This window comes from Meleagris gallopavo, chromosome 2 (assembly GCF_905368555.1).
Source record: "Meleagris gallopavo chromosome 2, MGAL_WU_HG_1.1, whole genome shotgun sequence".
NCBI classification, from domain to species: Eukaryota; Metazoa; Chordata; class Aves; order Galliformes; family Phasianidae; genus Meleagris; species Meleagris gallopavo.
The window spans coordinates 50,888,859-50,916,479 of record NC_139405.1 but is presented as its reverse complement, the minus strand read 5'-3'; the positions used below and the strand labels follow the sequence as shown (position 1 = coordinate 50,916,479).

The 27,621-nt window shown below is 35.8% G+C and overlaps 1 protein-coding gene across 4 annotated transcripts in view; it reads right to left on the bottom strand.

Annotated features, from left to right (window-relative positions):
• Positions 1-27,621, bottom strand: part of ZDHHC14 (zDHHC palmitoyltransferase 14) — a 112,968-nt gene that overhangs the window by 5,133 nt on the left and 80,214 nt on the right. For all 4 annotated transcript variants that reach the window (XM_085217112.1, XM_085217111.1, XM_085217113.1 and 1 more), the window contains 5 exons: positions 21,139-21,276; positions 17,270-17,318; positions 12,210-12,312; positions 10,498-10,607; positions 7,157-7,259 (listed from right to left, as the gene is read on the bottom strand). In XM_085217112.1, coding sequence (XP_085073238.1) covers positions 7,157-7,259; positions 10,498-10,607; positions 12,210-12,312; positions 17,270-17,318; positions 21,139-21,276 — 503 coding nt within the window. The remainder of the gene's footprint in view (positions 1-7,156; positions 7,260-10,497; positions 10,608-12,209; positions 12,313-17,269; positions 17,319-21,138; positions 21,277-27,621) is intronic.

Sequence of the window (27,621 nt, the reverse complement as noted above, 5' to 3'; positions counted from 1 at the left end):
TACTGAAAGACATTACAAATCCAACATCGGTTCAAGATATTTCCAGTCCCAACCATTGTTACTGACGCAGCAATTCACAAAAAATTCCCATTAATGTTTGCACTGTGATGCAAACTCACAGAAAGACTTTTGCTTCCTCTAGTATATGATGAAAGCCATTACTATGAGTGGTTCCTCTGACATGTTCAGATCTTCTGATGCTATCAGATGATGGATGCACATGCCATCATATTCCAAAAGCTTGCAAGCTGACTACTTAGTCTCAGTAGATAAGCACATATTTTAAACACAGCTAAGGAGTTCAGAACCCTGACACCAAACACTTTCAGAGAGGCAAAAGTCTGATCCTTACACTATCCAATACTTCATCTTTCAGAAAAACAAAGGAACTGGCTGTTATATAAACTGAGTTTGTACAAATTGCAGGCAATTTTTTTCCCTAGATAAAACCGAACTGCTCCAGATGAACAATTTAAGTAGTCCCAAATACTTTCAGGGGAATTATTCATAGGCTTAAAGCCAAAACTTGTCTAAGCACCTTTCTAAGGAGAAAATTGTTCAGCACTTTTTGAAGTCATGCTTTCAATTACTAATTCACTGTGAATAACTTATTCTTGATCAATATGCTGTTACGCAATTCTGCTTGTTTAAATGAAACTACAGCCCTTGAACCAACCTTCCTATGTAGACCTTAAAAATCTGTTACCCAGCTCTTCAAACTTCAGAAAGGACAAACAAAATCCCTGGAAAATCCTATCTGAAAAACAGTAACTAAAAAGCATGTTAAATAAAGGAACACCTACAACTACTGGATACGCTGAAAACAATTTTAGCAACTGACTTACTGCTTTAGTGAAGCTTCAGCACAGTTCTTCAAAAGCAAATCATTATTTAATATGTTGAGGCAATACAAGTTCATAGTCTTAAAATAGCTGGAGGTAATTTACTTGAAATCTTTGTATGGTCTGAATTAATTTTCTTTTTACTGAACTCTACCGCATCTCAGCTGAATCAACACCAGAAAGACAAAGCAGCATTAAACAGAATGCTGTAGAACTTTTTCAGGTGCTGTCCATCTCTTCATTTTCCATGCACCTGTGACTTCCATAAAGCCTTTTATCTTACTCAGACACACAATTTCAGGCTTTATTTTTTTCCCCTCTTTTTTTTTTTATTTAATGAGGAGCGATTATCATGAAATACCTCATGTACAACAAAAGGCTGTGATCAGCTTTCAAAAGCAACTAGGTAGATGGGTTAAACGAAGCTCTCAAAAACATATGATAGAAGCAGCACATACTATACCAATAGACTAATAGTAAACTAAACAAAGAAATCAGATTTGTTTATAGGGCTCGCATGTTTTTTCCCCACTAGATTTAGTATATGATTCTTAACTAAATTTGAAATCTAGGGGCAAAGGTCTACCAGCTGTTAAGTCACAAGAAAAAAAAGAAGGCAAGCTGTGAAATCTAAATAATTAAAAACTAATGTAGAAATTATTCCACCAGTACCTTCTTACTTTAGATCTACTGATTTTATTTTCTACTTGCGATTTCCACTGTTTCAGAGGAACAGCATATTCCAAAGGTAAGACATGTTTAATAGATTCTAAAGTACAGAATTTCAATATATATACGCATAGAAAATTTCAGCCATTGCTATTTTATTTTTTACATTAAAAGGCACTAACCAAAGCAAATTAGACGCAATCTAAAACTCTTAGTTTATTTCACAAATAAATACAAACAACTTTGCCTGAAACAATAGTCTTAATTTTCTCTAGAAAATCAGCTTTTTCCCTAAGCTACATAAAACATACACGTTAATGAAGCTCTTGTACATGGCAGTGTTGTTTTTACATTTCTAATGCCAACGCAGAGATAAATTACTTTGAATTTAAAATTAACTCGGTTAAAATTGTTCTAATGCTGGTAACATTAAAGAATTTTTCAGTCCTCAAAGATGAAGGAAAAATAGGTTAAATTATCTGAGCATCTCTGAATGAAGTACAAACAAAAAGTTCAGACATCTGACAACACTGAATGACAGTGCTAGGCAATAACAGAAAAGATGCTGAAATATCATACTATATAGATATGACAGATGAGCAAAAATGGAGAGATGGAGATGTGTAACTGTTCACAAGGGCTGTAGGATTCTACAGCCAGCATCATGGTACTGTCCAGCAGCCGAGCAATGAGCACAGCAGACAATGGACAGCTTAACTAACATGAAGTGCAGTGCAACGGAGCGGTCAATGAAGAGAAACAGCTCTGACGTAAAGGGACAGCTACTCTTCTCTTCCAGGGATTTTACTTCAAGACTAGATAACAGCTTCTTCTTATGGACTGAATGATCAGGAATGGTTGGAACACACTGGGGGAAGTCCAGGAGCAAAACCTCTGAAAGAAGTCTCGTCTATGCACTCTGATACTGCTCTGCTTGGCTGCAGTGAACGTTGACTAGGTAAGGTCCCCAAGTTCTGTCTGAGGCCATGAAAAATCACTGTACTATAGTAAATATTCAAGGGAACACATCTGTAAAACTCTGAGCAAAGTGGGGCCCCAATCCTTGCTGATCTTTGTATTGTCATTGTAGAAATATTTACCCCTAATAATGAGAATATGAAAAACCAAGGGGAAAGTACAATGAGACAAGTCAGAGTAAACATTCCCTGGATCAGCTGGAATCCTTTTTGCAAAACAGTACTAGAAGTACTGCTGTGAACATTCAGGAGAGGACTCGCTGCACGTTTCATAATCTTAAGTTGCACATGCACTGTAATAGAATAAAAGAGACAATAAACCCTTTAATTACTGAACTTGCACAGAGAAAAAGGAGAACTGAATATAAAGGAGTCTGGATAACAAGCAGCTCCTTGAGCACTGATAGAGAGATACCTAGAATGCTGGATAATAAGTGAATTTCTTTATAAAATGAATCTGTCCTGATACAAAGGCAGACAGAAGTAAAATCTAGCACTTCAATAAGGCATTAGAGAATCTCTAAAGATATACAGTAAAAGTAAACACAGCAAGTTCCTCTTCAGGGAAAAAAAAGTGCATAGAGTGAGATGTATTCTGTATTTTTTTTACAATGGACTACTAAAGAGGAAAAGACCCTGAATTAAAACCCAAGAATCAACTCAGGCTTTTGTGATAAAGCTAAATGTTGCAGAAGAGCAGATTCAGGTAATAGTTGGGTTTAAGAATTAAGAACTTTTCCATAATACCAAGAAATCAAACCTTACAAAGAAATGATTTCACAATGGTTAAGATGCTGCATTTCACACAACCCCTCTACTTCTTTAGAATGAGAAGAAAAATACTTGGGCAATGAAACTAATGAAGATCTTGTAAAAATAATTAGCAATAAAATGCTAATAGGGAAATACTATGGAAATATCAGATCTACACATCATTAGCTCCAAGCAATCATGCCTGTCATGTGGATAAGAATATTAAGAAATTGGCTAATGAATTTACCAGATTCATTTAAAATTATATTGAAAAAGAACACTAGGAATGTCTCAGAAAATAGAATTATATGTGGTACTGACCTTCAGAAAAGTGAGTATAGCTTCAAATCTTACTATCATAAGGCAAGCAGTAAGGACAGAACAGGAGAAAAAGCTCTTTTTTATATAAAGACCTAAAAAATAAAATTAAAAGAAATAATAGTATGGGCCTTTGAAGCACTGATAATAACAAACTTTTTTTTTTTTTTTAACAAACCCCAACTTTCTGAGATTGTGCCAAATTAAGTCAATAACAAAAAACAGAGCAGATCTCATATAAAACATTCCATATCTCAAAGGCAAAAATCACCACCAAAAAATTTTAAATACAAAAACAGCACCCCACAGATGGTATCCTGAATAAGAGATAATGTATTGCATTGAAAACAAGTGTCTGGCAATCTTAAATGTAGATTGATATTTGTTGTTGTGGTTTTTTTTTCTTTTTTTTTTTTTTTCCAACTTAAATGCGGAAACAATGATCTCTGCTAGGAGATACATTAGAATAAATGAAAGCAAAATATAAAATATTAAGCATCATAGAAAGATTTTAAATATGACCAGCGGCTAGTTGAATGAGGCAAAATAATTCTACATATAAAGGTATCAGTCAATGGGTAAAAGATTTGAGGGAGAAAATGGAATGAGGGAAAAGAGAGTAAAAGCGTGATAGAAAATGCTCATTATTTTTTTTCTTTAATACCAATTGGCAAGAGACATTCTGTGGATTTAGTATCACATCTAGAACTTGAGATTCAATATAGACATAAGATGTAATGTATTCTTGAAAAAAGTAAAAGGAGTCTTGCTATAAAACTGTACTAGAACACACTTCAGACTTCTGATAACTGATTTCCTACAGTCAGTCAACTTGCTAAAATAGTGTAATTATCCCTGGTGATACAGATTTTAAGTCAAGGAATATAACTTTATTTCTCCTTTTCTGAAAGTATACTAATACAAGCTGAAGTTTCAGATATACACCATTCAAAACACTTCTTTGAGACCTACCCGCCTCAGCTCTAAGAACACATTTTTCACTGTAGGTCTCTGCCTTTACTCCCAAGAGATATGCAACATTTCAGAAGGGAAGGCAGAATAATATTCCATGTATTGCCTAATCTTTGTCAGCGAGTGGGAAAAAGGAAATCTTTTCTTCCACAAACACTTTCCTTCTCCAGTTCCACATCCACTGCAGTCTTGGGCTTGAGCCAGTCAATTGCTGAAAACTTCAATCACCAGAGGAAATTCTGACATTCACTTCTGAACTCTGAGTAAAAGGAATTCTAGAGAATTTTGTAGTGACTCCTTCTCTAAAATAAATGGAATGTCAAGTGCCTTGTTTGTCCTTTACTGTAAAGTGTACTACACTGCCTTTCATTTAAAAAAACTACAGCAGTCTTTTTTGGGAGACCAAGTGAATGGTTGGCATTCCCAGCACTGCTGGGAAGAAGTTTGCCCTCAAACTTCTGAAGAAACTAAGACTGTATACTGGGATGAGAGAGACTGGTTATGGAAAGCTGGGAAAAGCATTACAAGTCACTTCATGGGAAAAGTTTTAAAGAGAATGATGACATTTTACTTGATTAATCCAGTAATACTTAAATTGCAATAGAAAATCTTGAAGCCAAGTAGAATGGCTGAAGGCAACTAAGCAAGTAGTAACATGAATTAGAATTTATTTTAAAGATTCCAATATGTGGATGAGATCTTTGAATTAGGAAAATTGATTTTGTTGTTTGATGCTTCGTGAGATAAGAAGTAGGAGAGAGAAGAGTAAACATAGGTTCAAGGTTAGAATGCAGTAAAAGCAAAACATTAAACAAGAACAATTAAGAAGTTGTATCTCACTGCACTGCTGCAGGAAGGAAATATATTTATAATTTCCTATGCCCCAAACAATTCAGGAAAGAAGGAAAGATTATGAATAGGGAAGAGAAAACAATGCTAGAGAGACAAGGAAACTAAGTAGATCTTTAAAAGCTTGCAGGAAAACACTAGAGAAATTTTAATGCTAATAGCCAGCTGCCACTAGAATCCAACTGGTCTTGGATACAGACCAGGAATAATACCCTGAGATAAAATGGCATGCATCAGTGTCTCAAAGAGATTCCTCCATACAAAATATGACCCCAATACATATTTAAAGCTTCTTCTGTAAGATCATTTTCAAGAATGAAAGCTGTACATTGCAAAGTGACTTTGATAACTGTTAAAGAACCTAAACTTGCCCTGGCTCAGATAATGTGATGTTCTAGGACGTAAAGGGGTTCAAATCCTTGAAGATATGCACTTGCGTATTTACAAGTATTACACTCTAAAATCTAAACAGCTACCTGTTTGACTTAAAGTAATACTATAACAGGTATCTCCATTTCTGCAGATAAATTTGGCCTATCTTCAATCAAACTGATACAAGATTTGCTCATTAACATCTCATACAATGTCTTCTTACAATGTGACTTGAATTCCTATAAGGTTAACATAGTTTAATGCAAAGAACCTCTTCAGGGCTTATGATCATAAACAAGAAACACCTTCAGAAAGTTCAGGCAGTCCCTGAAAGAACTTGGGCTATCTTGAGTTTTGCTTTCTTTACCCTCATGTGACAACAACTCCTTTCCGTGGTTAAATTTTTTTGAGTAAAATTTCCACAGAGCATTACCTTGTTCTGCACAACTGAATCTCACAAAGATTTCAGACTTAATATGATTCTAATACATTTCTTCATAAAGGAAAACAACGAATCCTCCACTTCATAAGTAGAAAAAGCATAGGAACTAGAGCAATAATTTTATACCATATTATCAGCAATGCTGGAACTAATCTGTTTGAGAAGAGTTACACTGGAAGGCTTTGTGGCCTCCTCTTTGTTGGCAGAGAGTACATAACTCATGTCTTCTTTGACAAAATCTTAAAATTCAAGATACGTGGAAAACAACTCAAAAACAGGCACATATGTAAGATGCTTGCCTTTGGAAAAAGATCTCTGAGTTATTCTCTTCTTCTTGGCACTGGAAATCCTATCTTCCATTATGATAGTAATTGCTACCAGCAAAAAAAAAAAAAAGTAAAAACTATTGGCACAGCTTCAAAATATGTTTTAAAGTTTTGTTGTAACAATCCAGTTGCCATATTTTGTTCATTGAAAGCTCACTGTCCTCCTGTCTTCCTTCATTATACTTGTCCCTTAGAAACTCCTTTGTTCATCTTTGCTTTTTAAAACATATTAGTCTATGCAAAACTGCAGCGTACAAGCAAAGAAGGAAACAAATACACAGAAAGTGCTACACCAAATAACAATCAGCTGGAAAGCAATGAACCAAAGCAAGTCTACAATACTTGAATATTCCAGTTCAAAACACAGCACATGTCAAGAGTACAAGTCAAAACACCAGTATACTCAGTAAACCAACAGCAAGAAAAGCCTCTCTTTTTCAAAATCCGGGAGCATTAACTATCACACTATGTGAAACATACATTACAATGTTCTTCTTTCTTTACTGTTAATAAAGAAGTCATTCCACCCAGTGTCAGCTGTATCCCGTTAGTTATTACTTGATTAGTTCACATGAAAGTGAAGAAGGAAAACATTCACAGGAATCTTGATGAACAACACTACGGGATGATTCCTACCATGTTGCTCTGAGATTGTGTGGCCCCATACATAGTAATGCCATTTGATGGTCCTGCTAATTGTGGCGTATCTGGTTGTATAAATCCTCTTCTGTCAATTAAGCTATGGAATAATCAAAATAAAGAAAAAGAGAGTTAGAACAAAACTTTTGTTCACTAATTACCTCCTCTAAACAAAAGGAAAGAGAAATCTTACAGCAGTCAACAGACATTAATGTATTACCAATATCTTCAAAAGTCACCTTTTAATCATCTGAATAAGTGCAAGACTTCATTTCTAACTATCTGCAAAGTTACTGCTTCCTTGTAATACCTTCCATACAGTTATCTGTACCGCTACTTGTCTGGAGGCTTAACAGGGACAAAAGACTTAGAAGCTCTACTTCGAAAATATGCATATTAAACTACAGGTGTGAAAACAAATTACAAACTCACTAGCAAACTCTGAATCAGAGTCCATTTCAAAGGGTCTTTTATTCTTTCATTTTTACACCTTTAAATTAAAAGCTCAAGTCCAGAAATACTCATTTCCTAAAAACTAATCATAAAATTTAGAAAGAAAGATGAGCTTTTGTTTAGACAACTTACTTCCCAGCTGCTTCATGACAGCTACCTAACACCACTCACAGTGTTCCACTATTCTTATCAAAGTGATGTACTTACAAGAACATGTTAAAAAAAATGTTTTGTGGGGAAATTATAGAAATAAATAAAATCATACATAAGATTTTAAAGAACAATAACTGGAATCACCCAATGCAGTTAAAGATTTTGCTGAAATTCCATATTTAATTTTACTCTCAGTTTGAGAACTCATTCCTTACTTCGGTTCTGCTAGTTAATAATCATATAAAAAGGTGAATATAAAGACTGTAATACGGTAATCTACATGAACATTAGCTCATTACTTCCATACAAAACAAGAACTTTTCAACAGCTTATGCTTCAATTCATTCTTGTTGTTGTTTGCTTTTAAATTAGTTTCAATTACATTTTCACACTTTTTCTTTTAAATTCTTAGATGAACACGTTATTTCTCTGTGACATTAACAGCGTTGCTTCCCATCTGGAAAGCTACAAGTTTGATAGGTCAAGAACGCTAAAAAAAATTAATTTCCTCCTGGCGTCCACCAGAAAACAACAACAACAAAACAATCCCACAGGATATCAAATTTTAACCAAGATATTTTAGATGCTGCTACTAAAAGACAGGAATGCCTTAAAAAACCCAAGAGCTAAAATCAGCATGGAACTAGTTCTATTTGCTGACTTATAGAACTTCTAAATCACCCCTAAGTCAAGATAGCCTCAATTTTAAAAGATAAGCACATGCATAGAAATAGATAAGGCATTTCCCCTCTCAAAAGTCAATGATGCTTCCACCACTCATAAAACTGTTTAAGATCTCCTCACGAAGGTCTGCAGAACAGATTTTTAAAGTACACTCACAACACTTAGAAATCAATCGGAAATTAAAATCTGCCTTGTGGAAAGCACTCCTTCAAAAATCATCATCTGCTTCAAAATAGCATATGATTGATTATGTCAGAACTCTAGTTAGACCTATCTGACAGCTATGAATCAAATTAAGATTTGAAAGTTACTACTGAGGATACGTAAAGTGTATTCTGAATTTTCCAGCATGACTGTTAAATGAGAAACATTATCTTTAATGGCAGTGAGAAAAGTTTCAATTATCATCTTAGTCTACATTCTATTTTGAATTTTAAGCTGCTATTGCTAGTAAGGCATCTTTACCAGAATTTAAGGGAAACTACATCTGAATATCTAGTGACTTGGGTTGTAGCTGAGATTAAATATTTCAGAGAAATTTTGTTTTGAAACAGTATGTTAGACTCTTTGATTTCAGACCGGGAAGAAAGTACAAAAAATGCAATGCCGTAAGTTACATTGTAAAGTGAGTGAATTTTTAATCAGTCACAAACTACCTCCCTGCAGAAACTCTGCATGTACTTCAGCATCTAAATAAATTACATTAGCACATGGAATTCAGGAAGAATATGTACAAACTCTGTGAAAACACAAGAGTCAATGCCAGTTTGGTCTATCGCATGAGGCTAACTGCATCCATCCAAGTAGCTATTTCAAATATTAAGAAACATTTGTATGGCTTTAATACTTATTTCCACATAGGGTCAAACAAAAGATTTGGAAGCAAGGCATCAAGTTTTTCTATGACAAACAGAACAGCAGGATTAAAGGGCTGGCCTAAGGCACCATCACCGGAGTCAAGAAGCTAAGGCAGGATTACTCTTTCCCACACAGGGATTACAGTGTTAACCTAGAACAAAGAAATCATAACTCGGTAATCTCATTCATTAGAAAAGATGCCAGCCTCTCCTGCTGACCTCCTAGCGTTCTGTGGAAGAGTTTCTGGTATTCATAAGAGCAAAGACAGAGATGCTACATTCAAAGATACACCTTAGCCACTGAACTATCAATTCATTTCCTCTTTTCTCAGTAGTTCAGATTCAGGTCTTATCTCATTTCAGGCAAAGCAAACAAGCTACAACCGAAAAGTATCGTCACAAAATTAATCTACAAGATGAAAGTCATCTTATACTGGGGAACTGGGCCTCTTCTGTACACATATTAGACCAGCTATCTAATCACCAGGCACTGAAGTTAGATGAGAATTGTGACCCTCTTGCTGCCAGTCATTCTTTCTCTAGTCTCAGCTCTGCCTGTCATTAAATCAAGCTAGAGAACTTTATCTAACTCTGAAAGTAAGACTATTGCAGAATTGTAATGGAAATATGTGTCAGAAATTAAACCAGTAAGATTTTCTAGAATTACTTTGGTGTAAGGGAACCAAGATTGTCCTGATTTTGTATACTCTAAAAGTAGCATAAGTAAAGAAAAGTTATCATCCATTTAAATAAAAGAGTTCAGAGACAAAATAAACAATTATCAAACTAGCTACAGAATTTAAGATCCAGGTACATCCCTCTCAGAGACTCATACCGCATGCATTAGATTTGTAAGCGTTTATTTAACTTCCAATAGCTCATCATGCAACATTTCATTACGAAGAATTTTTTACTGCCAGCAGTTTTTAACTGCAGCGGCAAAGGTTCAAAGAACAAATAATAATTCTATTTTAATTTCAGAAATCAACCTTAAATCCACGTATTTTATAGGATCCAATCACTAACTCAGTTTAACCAAAGTTTACCAACTTGCTATTCAATTAATGCTTTTAAAGGACAGCAAAACGAAACATTACTTGCTGAGTAAACTCAAGAAATTTGAAAGAATATTTTTCCAATCAATCATCATTGTGCCTTCACTTATGCTAACAGTACTTTTGATGCTCTTACCTTGGAGAGAGGGGCCCACAGAGTGCAGCACAGCAATTAGTAAAGATGTTGCCATAACTGTATGGATTATAGTTTTCTTTACCTCTTTTATTTGACCACGATCCTTTAATCTGAAGAGATAGGAACAAGTTGCATCAGATGTAATACAATACAGAAAATGACTGAGGCAAATTAAGGGTTCCCAAAACAGCAGCATGCTGCTCATAGAGGCAGACCAGAGAAATCCCAAGACTGCACCTCCCTAACAGCTTTGGGCTATTATGAAAGCTGGAAACTACAAACTTACATGTAAGCACAAGCTCTGCCTCCATAGATTTAGACAGTCAAAAATCTCAAAGGACAAATACGATCACAGTAGGAATACGAGCTCTAAACATTTTTTTGCATGATGGTCAAAGCTAAATTTTACAGGTATTACAGCCTGTTCCACAGAAGTGGTTCAATTGCAACATACCATTACAGCCAGCAATAAAGCACTTGTTTCCCATACTCTTGGGCAACTTCCAAGCTGTCCACATAGCACTATTTTCCCTTAAAGCCCACAAATGGCTCTAAAATATTATGAAGCAATTGCAGTCATTAAAGCAATTGCAGTCATTATTGCCTTTTATCCCATACTATGAGTGTTTTTTTTAAGGCAACCTTATTTTGCTGCTTGTGAGGTGCTTGAGAGCCTGACTAAATAAATGCCTTACTGTATTCAGCTGAAAACGTGTGCTTTAATTTGTGTTATACTGCTGCAATTCCCTGCTATTTGACTTTCAACAGTCCAAAAGAGATGTGAGGCCTTCTTGTTTGAACACTTACAGAGGCACATTCCAAGCCTGATCAGTAAGTTTTTCCTGTTCTGTATGTAGCTTTCCCAGTTTGTAATTGTAACTGTTGCCTTAAGTAACGACCAAGCATTTATTTGACAATCTCTAAGATACTACTTTTATATGAAAAAATACCTATTAAAAAGGTACAACAGAAAATTACAATAATTTTAATCTTGCAGTAATTTGTTAGAGTAGCTGCTAAACTCCAACATTTTCTAACATTAACTAATTAGCTTTATTTTCTCCTTTCATTCATTACCTATCTCTCACTTGTTAGTGAGCAAAAGACACAAAAAGTCTTTACACAGTTAAATATAGTTTTACACCAAAACAACAAAAAACCACGTGCAAAGCAGACCAACTAGAAATGAGAAAGTTGACTTTTGAATTAATGACATACTCCTCACGAGAGGTCCTAGACCTCAGAATGTCAAGGAAACTAGAAAAAATATGATAAAAGGAGAAAAATTTACTTTGAGAATTCATCATACTCCAAAATTTTTTACAGTAATAATATTTTCAGTCAAATGGTATTTAGGACTCCAGGTAAATTTACTGAATTAAAATGTATGAAATATACTTGTTTCTTTGTCTTCTTTCTTCTGTATTTTCCTTTTTCAATATACAGATCCTGTATATTGAAATATACAGGATATATGACATACATAATGGACACACTGTATAACCAGAACATCTTTAAGCCACAGCTACAGTACAAAAGAGTTCTTCTGACATTTCAAATCAAATGTGACCAATTTTATTCCTTCTTTCCTATTTTGACATTCACAAAACTATGCACCTGTGACTGGTCTAAGAATTACAGAAAAAAAACACAATGAATTTTAATCATCTCACCACCATATAAAAATATGTATGTGGAAACTATGAACTTACATCTTCATTTGTTGTTTGATTGGAGCTGATCAAATACGTGTGAAAACCTGAGAGGCCCACAATGGACCATACAGAGAAAAAGCACACCACAGCTTCCAGCACAGTAATTGAATGTCAAGGAAATACACGCAAATGAAAAAAAACAGATAACATATCCAATAAAAGATAGTTAAAATTACAAAGTTCTGTGTAGTCAACTTATAGTCCACGACTCTATTGAGACCTTCAGGTTACTTCAAAGGCCCCAACAAACACTAAACTTAGAAAACTTACTGTCAATATGCTTTGCTGTACGGGTTATGTAACATCATCAAGACAAGAAAATATTTTAGAGTCTATGCACTGAAGAAGGCCAAAAATTATTGAGTGGCTCTGATCTCAACTGCTGAAATTAGAATTTACATGTTCACTCTGAAAATGCTGCCACACTTCTATTAAGACAGGTACACTGACAAATAACAGAATAACACTTCTAAGGGTTTGGGGAAACACAAGATTGGTTATCTAATGCTAGTTGAATAACAAAGACTGAACAGACATCCTTAAAAATATTTAGTGTACAACAGGTGTCTTGAGCAAGGGTGAAGGGATTTAGATCTGTGCTTACATAACTAACTAGAAAACTGCCTCTCAGTTATGTGTGTTAACTGTTGGATTGTCCTGTCTATCTTCTGCTACTGAAGCTAAGATGCAGAAAGGTATCCCAAAGCTGGCACCAAAGCGCATTAATCCAAATTGAAATACAAATCCACTTGCTTTCTCAAATCTATCTCTCTGGATATTTAATAACTGGGTATATTCTATTTTATTACTGTGAGTGTGCCTTAATGACCCAGCCTTGGGAAATGGCCTGGAAAACAGTTCCTGTTATGCCTGAGCAAAAACAGAATCACAGAAAGACCTCATTCTAGCTTTCCAGTATTTGAAAGGAGTGTATAAACAGGAGGAAGAACAACTGTTTACGAGGGTGGACAGTGATAGGACAAGGGAAAATGGTTTAAAACTGACAGGGGAGTTTTAGGCTAGATATGAGGAGGAAGTTTTTCACACAGAGGTTGGTGATGCACTGGAACAGGCTGCCTCAGGAGGCTATGGATGCCCCATCCCTGGAGGCATTCAAGGCCAGGCTGGATGTGGCTCTGGGCAGCCTGGTCTGGTGGTTGGCAACCCCGCATATAGCAGGGGGGTTGAAACTAGATGATCATTCTGCTCCTTTTCAACCCAGGCCACCCTATGATAAATCTACTATCCTCTAACTTAAAACCATCACCCCATGTCATGTTACTGCAGGTGTCTCAAATTAATATAGGTATCCGTTCTCCTTCCTTCATCTTTGATACAGAATCCCTTTAGCTACTGAAAGACCACAGTAAGAGCCTCTCTTCTGCAGCATAAAGAACTCCAACTCTCCCATCCTTAGCTAGGGTAGGCTTGGATAGCTGGGGGATACTTAAGTTCGCAGATCTTATAGTATTAGCCCCAAACTAATCATGTTAAAGAGGAAGTCTTATCAACCCACAAATGACTGTACTACTATTAAACAGTAGCTGAGGAACTACACAGTGACTGTTTGAAGAAAACATCGGTCTGAATAAATGAGAATTGCAAAAACATGGCAGAAAAGTTCTTGGAGAGCAGCAAAGCTTGGTTTGATGCAGGCAGAAGTCACTCTGCGAGCAACTGCCAAGAACTGGTAGAACATCCAGACGGCAGGTTGGCAAGGTGCAGCACACAAGGACTCTTACGCAAGGCACGCACATACGTGAACTTGCAGGCACTTTCTCATCAGTGTATTGTAGGGCACAGGTGCACATTCACAAGAGTACCCACACCTCCAGAAGGGTAAGTGAGAGTAAGGGAACCCTCAGCCTTAGGACTAGAAACGGGTTTCATTACAGAAAGTTATTTAAATACTTGTAGGTGTTTATTAACATTTATTAAATGTTAAATGTTGGTGTTTATCCTTTCCATTACTGGTACTAATCCTGAATATAGTTCATTGATTGCTGGCTAATTAAAGTCATTAATGAATCAATGAATTGCCTCAACCTTGATATAGTTTAAACTGCATTAACTGAGTGTTTTTTTTTCAGTGCAAGAGTAACCTTTACGTTTTCAATTTCTCCCAGTGGGAGCAGTGTAGACAAGAAGCATAGAATTTGCTAAGTTTAGCATAAACATTAAAATACAGGTTACACTATTAGACTAACTTCTAATCATATATATCTTACTCCTTTTCTTTATTTGATTTCAAACTACTGGAGGTTGGTCTCTAGGAAAGTCAGCCAGCACCCAGTGTCACACAGTTACTGCAATTTATATAATTCCTTTAATTCTAAAGGAGTTACCATCTCAACAATAAGACAACAAAACTGCTTCTAAAGTCTATACACTTAAAGTAAAAAAAAAAAAAAAGCAGCTTTCTATAGAGGGCTTCCTGTCTATAGTTTTTTTTAAATTTTTATTTAGTTTCATTTATTAGAATAGCCACAGAATGCTATTTTCTGCAACATCTTTTGTTTTTTAGGGTGCATGAACCAAAAGCAGAAAAGGCTTTGGATCCTAGAAAAATAGAATAAATCAGGAAGACAACAACAATTGGAATATTGTTATATTCCAATAGGATAAAAATAATCTGTATACTAACTGTATGGTAACCTTTAGAGAAGTCAGTTTCCAAGACAACAGTAACTCAAAATATTCCAGAACAAGGACACAGCCTTAAAAGATACAAACAACAGCCTTATCATTGAACCTATCAATAGAAGAGAAAAATGACAGCTCACCATTACACAGAGACAAGGGCTTGAAAAAGCATGGATAGACCTAAGTAATTGCAATGAAATATTCCAACATCCGTTAACAGTTAGAATTTTGTATTGCAGGTCTGCTCTGACAAAATCAACTGAGAAACACATAAATTGCCTGTATAACTTTAAAGTGGCTAAAAAGTCAGCAAAGAACTTCATGACTCAATCTGTTTCAACAGCAGTCAAATTCCAAAGTGTACTGCTGAGCAGCATGTTCTAACTGGTGTTATCTCCTCAAGCCATGGGGGGAGCCACACCAACACAAGATAGAATATGAGTCTCAGCTGGTTGTGCAACAGCCATAGCTAAAGCAAGAAGAATATGTAAGAATGGATATGAAAGTAGACTGTTGTTAGCACGGGGGGTCAGAAGGTGTAAAACAAGCTGAAAACATTAGGCACAATCCATGTGAACATAACTGGGCTTTGAGAGGCCTGAAATACTAAGGATTGTACAGATGATGAGCACCGCTCAGTGAATTCTACACACCAAGAGGAAGAACCATTAGGTCAGAAAAGGCCTGAAACAGAGGGAAGCTCTCTGCAACCTCATCAGATAACTGAGCACATCAGTAACAGGATGTTTCTTGCTATGATTACACTCCTCAGAGTGAAAATGCAAAAATAACTTCCTCCAGTTCCTCAAACTGAGATCCAAAAAGTTCTCTAGAGCAGGTGGATTTATAAGTTAAATACGAAACATACAAAAAATCTTTCAGTAAATTATAACATATTAGCATAATCAGGAATCTCACATAGATTTGTTAGCAGTATAGACATAGCAATGACAAAGCAATGTTGTCTGTGCCTGAAGAGACTGGCCTACACAACACAGCACCCAACCAGACATTCTTTATTGTGAACTGTAACCAAGCTTTCAAATTGTCCAACATGTCACTATCAAACCAGGCTGTTTCTTTGACAGAACCATTCAAATTGGCATTAGTCTTACTGCAAATTATGAATGAGAAGCCCATTGTTCCTGTACAGGGATTCTCAAATGTGTAGTCAATTACATTCTAATTTAAGGACAATTGAAAACTGTTCTCAGTTTGAAAAAAAATAAATTGAAATAATCTTTTGTAAGGAGTATTTTGTTTGGAAACTACTGTTGTGCTATTCAGAATAGTTTGTTTGTGATTTGTAAAATTATTTGTATAAAAGAAAATCCGAACAGTGGTTTTGCTTAAACAAGAGTTGGCAGCTCAGTGGTTCTATGTGATTAACATACAGTACAGACAACTGCAGAGTATGGATAATTTGGCACTTGGAAAAACTACCAGGAAAGAGTAGTCTGCCTTTATATATAGTTATGAATAACTGAGCACACAGGAAGGAGTTTTTGCTTTTTAATCTACTGTCAAAAAAGAGCAAACTGTATGATGCACAAGGGCCAGAAGAGGATTCCTTGACACAAATATGGGAAATAATTATTTTCACACTAGCTTTGTCAGAGGTACAAACTGCTTATTCTGACATGAATCAATCAAAATGTTTACGTAACAAGTGAGAAATTTAAGAGTCTATACAGAAATATAAGAAAGAAATTAGAGGAGTTTTGCCAGCTTCCCACTTTACCATTACATTAGCTGCTTTGAGGTAGGATCAGAAAGCGTTTTCCATTCTCACTGAGTAGAAAAATACAGAAGGCTTACCTGAAGTGGTAAAAAGATCTTGGAACATTTACAGAATAGCAGACCCCCATGTATTCATATGTATATTTTTATATATCTTAACTGAAGTTGACACTTGAAAATACTTATCTAAAAAAAGAGCAAGTTGATGTAAGAATATTTCTAGGAACTGAACTCTTCAGGGACGGATTATGACTTCAGAGGTTGCACAATCTGTTTTTTCTGTCCTGACACGAATTGGCCATTTCAGATTATTTCTACTGTGAGAGCAGAAGATTGTTCAGTATTTTAAATGAAACCATAGCATGGGAACAACGCAAGGTGTAATCATGAATTACATTACAAATAAATTGAGTGAATTTCTGTCACACATGAAAACTACAGACCTTTGTTAGGAGTACTGCTTACAAAAGACGATGAATCAAAAAACAAACCCAAATAGGCTAGTCCCTTTCCTACCTCCAGTATATGGTGAGAAATCCTGTTGTGCAGGAAGTGATGAAATGATTAGCGGATAAAATCCCAAGTATGCATAACCAACAAAAACAAGAACACAGATACACATCTCAGATGTTACTGTGTAGTAGGATCTAAAACCTTTTTCAGTGAAAGGATATCTTGCAGGACTGTCCTTCAGGGCATTGAGGAACCCTGCTTGTTGAGAACCTGTAGGAACAGAACCGAAATTACCAATTCAGTAAGAAAGTGGACTAAAGGCTGTTTTCACCATGGTGCACACAGTATTTGAAGAGCAATGAAATAATCATAGGATAAAGCTTACTAATATGAATCTGAGATTATGTTACCTAGCAGCAACATCAGAAAAAGACCTCAGGTTATATTATCAGGATAACATCTGCAGGATATTTTCTCAGTAATACCAAATTGATGCATGCAAACTTTCCCTTGAACAAGATTTCTCACTGTTCTTTTCAGACCTAGTACGTTAAAAAAAAAAATTGTAACCTACTTCTTTCTTTTGAAATATGGTTTTCAAAAGCAACTTCTTGATTTGAAAAATTTACATCATAAATCCCAATTCTCACTTTATTCTGGAGACAAATTTGTCCAGACTATAATCCTCTTCTTACTGCACCTGCATTAGAAGGTTTTTCTAATAGATGCTAATTGCCTCTGGGAAAACAAGAGAATATATACCAGCCAGAAGGAACTCCGGAACTGAACACACAAATAAACTACAGATGGAGAGGCATCCACTTCAGCTCTATAATCATTAGATATTCACCAAATGGGGCAATTTGACAATTGGCTGATAAATATGAAACTAAATACACAAAAATGAATTAGTCTGTAGAAACAGTGTCACATAAGACACATTCTTTTTGCATTTTACTGTGCAATTTAAATTATTTAAATGCATCCGATTGAAATTTTCCTTTCAGCTAAATCCATCTGAAGGTCTGAAAACAGAAAAATCCTGATTAAGATGTCTTTACAACAAATGAGAAATGTCAGTGTGTGGATATTTATACACACACAACTGTCTCTCGAGATCTGTGTGGCTAATTTTGCTGTTCACCACTAAAAAGAGAGAGCTACTTACCTTGTGTCTCTGAGCCTTTTCAGACTCATAGCCTTAGCCTTAACCTTAAGGCACAAGACTATTGGAACATCCCGGTATGTTCTTACTGTTTTTAAGATCCTTAATGGCAATGGCAGCAGGTAAATGTGATCTCTATTCCCTACTGCTGGTCACACTCTTCCAAGCAGTTTCCAGCGTATCAGAAGGGAAAGGTTACTTACTGCAACATACAGCTGAAATACTAGTAACTCAAACAGATGAAAAAATCTGTAGATAGATACTAGTACTGAAAAGCTTGGGGAGATGGAAGAGAATCCTGCAGGATATATCTTCCAAGTAACTGACTGACAAAGTCAGTTTATCATATTTAATACTCTGTGCAAAGATTCTTAATCCTGGAAGGGAAACATTTCAAAGGGAGGTCTCAAAAGTAAGGCCATAAGAAAATAAGAAGTTTGATGCATCTCATTTCTAATCATCACTTACGTTCACCAAAAATTAGAAAAATGGCAGCTTGTAAGATACATTAAAAATGAATTTGTATAAAGTGATTTTAGAATAAAATTGTTTCCTATGTAATCAACAAGGTTAGAGAAGGAACTTTGCCATTCCTATCAGGATGAACTATTAAATGCATATTTACTTATTAAAAAAAAAAAAAAAGCCTCCAAGTTGCTAATAAATGTCTCAGTTCCTTCTTAAAAGATTATTGTCAGAAGGCACTCAAAATAGTACAGGATACGTAAAATGAAGTCTTGCTGATGGGACAGTATTCCTGCAAGGATCATCTTTGGAAAAGGCTAAGAACAGGATTTGACTAAAGCCAGCATGATTTTCTCTGGAATCCAGGATTTTGCCAGGACATGTGGAAATATCTACGAATGACCTTTGAAACACTGCAGAAAAAAGCAGCCCCAGGTCTCAAGACTTTATCCAAGCCAACTGAATGTGAGTTAACACACTCAGTGTGTTACCAAATCACTGTGCAAACTGCAGAGATTCAGATTAAGCAACCGAGCCTCCTGCTTAATGTTGTGCATCAGCTCAAGGACTATAACTGCTAAACAGCACACAGTTGATTGCTATTAGGAAGATGAACAGGAGGGCTTCTAGAAACATGGTAGGCAAAGAGTTCAGGGGCCGCATTTGTGAAGAACTTCTTTCTGGACTAAGAAAAGAAAATCTTAAATAAATTTGAAAGCTGAGCTTGAAGCTTAAATATAGTAAAACATCAAGTACCTACTCACAGTTCATACCTACTTCCATTGCCTTTGAGGATCAGTCTTTAGAATTATGGAGGTTTTTCCTATCTCATCCAAGGCAGATAAAACTTCACGGTGAGAAAATGTTTTACAACTGATTCACTTAGACAAGTCAGCATTTAGAATTTTACTGTATGTTATCTGTAACACCTACACAAAGCTGTAGTGTTTCTCAGCCACACGGAGGCACAAATAATTTCTCTGATCTTTGTCTAATTCACACAGAATTAGATATGGACACTGAAGTTAAAATCTACTGGATAAATCCACTTGACATAAATGTTGAAATACTAGCATAATACTGTAATTCGCACACTGAAATCTGCAAAAAAGCTTTGCTGTCTTTGGGAAATAAAGATAGGTTAGCTTCAAAAGTAGCTTTACATTGTCAGATCAATCACATTTTTAACTACTGAATTCTAACAGACTAAGATGGCAGAAAACGTGCTGCTGTCTTCTGTGCATGTATATGCTCACGTATGCCCAAATAAATTTCGAGGATTTGAATATTAGAATAAAATGTTTTCTTTCCAATAGTAACTTTTCCCTTTTAAACCAACAGGGACGTCTTTTCTCTGCTCTTTCAACTGATATTTAAAATGCTCTGTCTGGCAGTGAGAACAACTTGATCCAGACTCCCCAGAGTCAGTGCCCCTGGCTCTAATGCTATATCTCAGACAGCCACTCAATACTTTTACCACTCTTTAATGAATCGGGAATAAGAGCAGGAGTTTGTTTTTCAAACTTTCATCATAGCACAGCGTAAGTAACTCAGGAAATTGAAAACAATCTGGCATATTTTCCAGTAAAACATTCTCTAAATATCACTATTATCAAATTAGCTTTATAAAAGAATTATAAACTACAGTTATTATTTCTATCAGGCTTCCTTTGCAGTAAAGAATATAAAGAAATTTTTAAAAAAATCACATTTCAAAATGACTGAAAAAGTACTGTTCAAAGCACTATCCTATATAATTAGCAAAACATTTAAGTTTCCTAATGAGAATGGATCTAGAACCCCCACAATATACAGAAATTCTTTAAAGATAACTCATAACTTATCAATGCAAATTGGGTCATCATCACATAGGAGTTAACTCAATTTGTTATATGCTCAGGGGAACAAAAAACAACAACAACAACAAAAAAACACCCATCACCCAAAAGTCTTGAAAATATCCTATCTTTAAACCCAATCTAGAATACGAATAAAAATCTAACTTATGAATATTCATGTTCCTATATCTCATCTGATTCACTACATTACAAAGTAGTCATTCGCAGAATGTCTATGCAAATGAAAGTAATATGTTAAAAATAGGGTCAAGAAAGACGTAAACAACAAAAGAAGTGTAAAATAGCTCAGATCTAAGAACAAAAGCTGTTTGGGAAAATGATGCTAACTTAGTCATGTGTGTTGCTTTTCCAATAAACTGCCTACAAAATGATTAAAATCAAGAAAATTAACACCGTGTTAAGGAAAAATCAATGCTAAGTCAATGACTACCATGACCAGGGTCTGCTGGAGACCAGAATGGGAATTGCTGAGGGTTGTGAAGCTTTAGAGAAAAGGCAAATAAATAAATAAATAAGCCCTGAATGATCAAAAGATTAAATTAAAAGTAAAAAACTCAAGCAAATGGCTACATACGTAATCTGATTTCACCAGCATACTTACGAAGAATGACGTGGGTGATAACGAATGCAAATATAAAGACTGTCAGAAAGGACAGAGATAAAATAAACATATAAAAAAATCTGTAGTTTCTTTTCCCCACACAGTTGCCTACCCAGGGACAGTGGTGATCAAACCGTTCTGAAATGAGAGGCAGAAGAAAAAAAATGGAAAACAATTAATAAAATGCTGTTTACTTAGAAAAAAGCTCTCTGAACACTGCATTAAAACTCAAAATTTAACTAGCATTTGCTAAGTATCCCCAGAGAAACTCTTATTTAGGAGGGAAAAAAAATAGAAAAGAAAAAGGAACTTTTAAATGAAACCTTACAGCTTTTAAAGAAATTCAAGCATGGTTGAGGAAAGCCCCTGTTAAACTTGCAGCATTGTTTGATAAATTGCGCAGTCAGACCAATAAGCTTGCATTTATTTATCCACTGTTAGATGGAGAAGTACCAATTTAATTCCACTTTTTCCAAAACAAGATTTTCTTCCAGTGACATTTCCATTCAGAATTGGAATTTTTGTATTTACATCTCCCGTGATCACATATCTGACTTTTATGCCCAGTATCATCTCATCCATTAGGCAAAACGAAATATTCACAATCTCATTTTCTTTTATCACTTTACTCAATGTATTTTCCATTCCAGACCGCTTATTTTCCCACTTACAGTTGATAATGCCATGAAAAACCACTCAAAACAGTAAAACCATTCACACAAACCATTTTCCAGGCATTAAGATTCAAACAACCTTGTAAAATTTGTTTATACTTTACTAAACCAACCTCACTCCCTTTATTTTCTTGAGATATTAAAGCATTAATGGGACAGGAAGATTCCAGAGCAGTTCAATAAGGAGAGTCCCAAAGAAAAACCCAATGATGGAAAACAGCAGTTGGACCAGTGAGCTCTGCAGCCCTGGGCAGCAAGGAGCCTCGTCCCAAAACATGGGTAATGGAAACAGAGCAACTGTCAGGAAACTAAATGGCCTTTTGGAACTGGAGAGATTATGCCAACATAACGATAGAATTTTCAATTTCTAATCAAATCCAAGTTCATAACACAAGGCAGATGCTCTCACGTCGACTGACTCTCGGTCTCCAATTCTCATCCAAATCCTGTTTTGTTCTCTGTGACTTTCGTGGCTCTGCTGACGTATGATAACAAACTATTTGGAATTGCCCTGGAAAGTTAAACTATAAATTTGAAGTCCTTAAGCTCTATGTTAAAAAGGCACATCTGTTCAAACACACCAGTTTATTTTAACTATGTCTTTATGTTGAAGATCTGCGTGAGAGGTTTTCCTTGAAGGATGTATTTCGGATTATCTCCATTAAGGGGAAGACAAAAAAAATAATCAAAACATCATGCAAAACAGATTTCTCAGTTCACCACACTTGCAGGTTTTTTGTTTGTTTGTTTTAATGCTTTTGCGTGACTGTTTGGACCACAAGTTTCTGCCATAAATCTGTTTCAAATGGAGCTATTAAAGGTGAAGTTGTTGAATTTCTTATGATAAAATTTCAGGAACACTTTGATTTAGAGAGATTACTAAGTATACCAAGAGTGAAATACTTCCAGTATCTAAAAGAGTGGGCAATATTACCTCCCAGAACAAGTAGCTACTTGTTTGAACAAGTAGCATCAGCATTTGAACAATGCTGATTTTCACATTTGTGCTTGCGAATGAGTCCTTATGGTTTGAAAAATACCATTTTATTATCATTTTATGGGTACCTAACATAACACATAAGCAAATAATACCACAAAGAATAATACAGTTATACAGACTTCTAAAAAGCATAACTAGGGTACTTTTGTACCCCAATGCTTCAGAAATAAAAAAATGTAAAATCATGACATGTCTTTGGAAAATGAATTCCATGCAAACACATTCATTCTCTTCTATGCTCACAAAGCAGGAATAAAATTCTACCAATATTAAACTCAGTTTCCAGCTACCAAACACTCTTTAGATCGACTTAGACACATATTTGGTTAATTCAGATAAATGCAGGCACAAATACAAATAAACTCACTTATCTACAAACAGGCACACACAAATACGTACAAACATCAGTCCATTCCCTAATAGAGACTGACTGTTACTTGCTCTTTCTCTCTCTTTCTATCTTCAGAATTTCTGTATAAGCTCAAAGGATATGCTTTCTCAGGAAATACCGTACTAACCACTGTGAAGCCAAGTAACTACCCAGCACACTTAAAAAGCAGAAACAGACTGAAAAAAAAAACAAAACAAAAAACAACAAGATAAGTTTTAGAGGGGTTATGTGAGTTATGAATAAGCTGGGCCTCATTTTTCCCAGATAGTCATAAAATACAAAGGGATGCGACATTTATGCTATAATGCCACAAAACAGCATCTTAAATAGCAAGGGATTAGAAAACAGTCAGTTCCAGCAAAAACAAACAGTCACATACTAAGCTGAAACTCCTAGCACTGTTGACTGAAGTATTAATTCTCTTCGGACCAGAGCTGTTTCCTCTTCCTTGCAAAAAGTCCTAATTTAATAAGTTTTAATGAAGAAATAACAAGATATCAAAGATCTCATCCAGAAGCCTGCAAACTGAACAATCAACAACCTGGAAAAGGAAGTTCTGCCTGATGTCTTTACTTGGTCTGGGCAATGTTGGCAGCAAAATCAATATTCACCTTCACTGAGAAATTAAAGAATACCGATGCTGAGAAAAACTAAAAATTCTGGCCCGTGTGAACTTAAAATATAGAATAAACATAAATGCAACTGGTAGGTGTTAAGAAGAATCACAGACTGTTTGAAGGTGATGACTGTGGTTTTGGTTTGACTTTACAGGGTATCTAGACAGCTAACGTGTTCTATATTTATCCTACACTCACACTAAGGTTAATGTAAAAACATTTGCAGCAAATGAAAGGAATCAAAATATTGCTACTACAAACTCTTGTTAATATAAAGTATATCAGAATTATCAACAATGGAGGAAGCTAAAAGGTATGGAGTTTGTCTATGAATATAACCTAGGTACAAAGAGGTAACTGATCATCTTCCTGCACTCAATTTTAAGCAAAATAAGCCAAGTATCTGCTTCAGTATGTGGGATGGTGTCACTGCCATAACAGCCTACAATAGAGAACTACTGCTGAAAAACAACCTCTTGCCTGTGTGTTCACGGCTTTCCTTCCACAGATCCAGACCACTGCATATCTAACCTGGAGTGGGGGAGGGAAATAATGCTGGTTCATAAAGTCAGACTGACTTCAAACAGGATAATTTTCTGTTGAAAAGTTTCAATATACTTTTCAGAATCTGAGAACAAAAGCTGATACAAACAAAAAGGACTCAAAAACCCACATGAAATCTTTAAAGTGATGTATCAATGAAGAAAGGAGACAAGTAAATGAAGATTAAAAGTGCTGCTGTAAAGACAAAAAAAATCAAAGACGTAACAAACCTCAAGAGATGTCAGCAAACCCCAATAGTGACATTACCAATTGTCAACTGTCACCCAAGTGATCTGTAACTTGGAATTCGGATAGTAATTGCTGAGGTTGACCAGTACTTCCATAACAAAATCCTGAGCCAACTTAGAGCTTAGCCATAATGAAAGAGGTGGGCAGATGCAGCCCTTCCAGCCATTTCATCCTGCATCCTTCTTTCTGTGTCTAACTGTTGCTGACCCAGGTCAGCTGACTGAACTGGCAGAAAAGGCAAAAAGGAGTTACTTTACTGGTTGCTCAATGAGTAAAAATGGCTTTCCAGCAGCTGAATGTTACTAAGGTATGTGTGAATGGGCACAAAGGAAAGAACCACACAAGTGGGGAAAAAAAAAAAAAAAGCAGAGGAAGCTCAGACACTTTAGGAGCAGGGAGCTGTTGGCATGACCCAGCTGTCTCATTAAAACTCACCCAGTAATATATGCCACATGGGTGTCATAGAACACACAAATTACATCCTACATCAGACACATCTCTCAGTTCCTTTCCCTAGAATATTTAGATCTCATAACTTGCTTAAGAAGCAGTAACTGCTGGATATCACAGACAAAAAAAACAAAAGAAAACATTTCTGATTTAAAAATCAGTTGTCTGTTGGGGCTGTACAGATGCAGAGTATTTGCTTTAAAAGCCACCTGGAAGCACGTTACTTGCTGCTCAAAGAGCCAAACCTTTACTTTACTGCAGCACAGCACGTGGTCTCCTTAAATGTTTATCTTCTACCTTTCAATCCCTGCACTCCAGGAAAACACATACAAATTGACCCTAAAGCTTTCTCTTTGAAAGTTTCTCTTTCAAAACACTCAATGAAAGCTTTCTAGCTTAACGAGAACAATAACAACAACAAAAAGCATTAAAAAATATTTATAGGCCAGCCTGGTCCTTCAGCTTGCAGCTTACGCTTTGTGTATGCAGTGATTTCAGAAATACATATTAAGTAGGTCACTCCAGAAGTAGTGCCTCCCATTTATTTCCATGGAAACTACCGGAGATACAAAGAGCACAATAACACTAACTGATAGAGCCACTTCTCAGCTATTCTTCAACAGTCACCACTATTAGCTATGCATTTCTGTCAGCATGAACAACAGCTTGTGCGCTGCACTTACCTGCATGGCCATTCAGAATATGATTTGTCTTTTATGTCATAGTTGCCACTGCTGCAATGCACCACCCATTGTCTCACTATGCTCACATCCACTGTTTGGTTCTCCACCAACATCTAGCAAGTGCTCATGAATGTCAGGTGAATGGCAGTCAGTGGGTGCCACTTTTTCTGCATGGAGAAATTCAATTCAGCACCTCTGCTTCATGAGCACTTCTACATTGGACACCATTTATCAGACTGCCCCACTACTGCCACCTGTTGCATAGGAACAATATATAATAGGGTACTGAAGGAAGATTCAACATCTACTGCTGTACCACCTCCATCTGCCTCTGATATCATGGGCCAACAGAATAAAATAGGAAACATAACTTCTGGAACAGCCCTCACATTTATGAGCTGCTTCCTTTTGCATCTGCTCAATTGAATCACTGCATACCAACATATATTTTCTGAAGCTTAACATCACAGCAGATCTACAGGTACAAAATCATCTAGGCCACATCAAATGCATATTCCAGTGAGCTCAAGTCAGAATTCACTTTCTAATTCCCCCAACTCATTCAACTAAAAGCACTACATGGAAAAGGCACAAATCTAGGGCATTCACAGAATGCTTACTGTGCTTTTAAATATTTAACACATGAAAACAGAGACCAAGATGGCAAATACCCATCAGCCCACTGTTCAATCATACACATATTCCATCTCAAGTAACTGGGCCAGCATTAATTGAAATTCTTTTTTGTAGTAAAAGGACAAGATTGGACCACTGGTCCATTGTTCTGGATGCACACTGAGCAATTATGTGGAGATACTAACACATCTGCAGCATATATTTGCCATAATGACAATTAAAGCTCTTTGTAGGACTATGATGCCATGATATGACCACATCTATTCACACTTCTCAACTTGGCATTTTGTAAGACAAAAGGGTATTTTCAGAATTTGTTTTCCCTTGAAATGCTAAGGAAAACAAAGTTAGTTTTTAAAAATTCCTATAAGGATTTTTTTTTTAATTACGGAAAGTATTTTTTTTTAAGACAATGGCTCAGTCCCACAGCCTGAACCATGTACACGTGGAAAAAGCAAATGTAACCACAGCATTAAATCCTTTACAGTCAGTTTAGAATTCCTCACAATTTAACCTCACTAATAAAAAAAATCTTGTGTCTGTTCTTCATAGCTTTTTCTTAAAAAATTATCCTTAGCTCAGATGTTTGGTTCCAGTAACTTAGATGTTATTGTTCCTAAGAAAATCATTAATATTAAAAAAAAAAAAAACAAAAAAAAACTGATGAGACTTGCCATCAACTGGTAATAGCAATCACAAACATGGACCTGTTTGCATCACTTAATATATATAACATTTACCTGTGAGACAGTAATTCCCCTTACAATGCCTTTACTATTAATTTGAAATCAGAAGATAAATTTATGATTTAAAAAAACAAAAAGGGTGAATAACAAAAGGCTTATTGCAAGTTACATTTATATGCATGCTGATGTTATTTGAGAACATCAGTTGGGGACAATACACAATGGATCCATTAAACTATCAAGCTCTAGTACTTTTATACTTTGAACCCAAATCAAAACACCTCCCTCCCCCCTCCCCCCACAAAATCCAAATGGAACAGAACGAGCCTTCTAGCCTTAAGTTTACACTCAGTAAACACATACCAACGGTTTACATCAGATTGCACTCTAGACATTGAGCTAGTCTTTACAAGACGATGCAAAGTGAAGCAGCAATATAATGCTGTGAAAAACAAGCCTCCTTTAACAAAATAATAATGCGCATGCACCTCTATACCAAATGTTCAGACATGCAAATGCAAGGGATACTTGACACATTTTATTCTCACAATAAT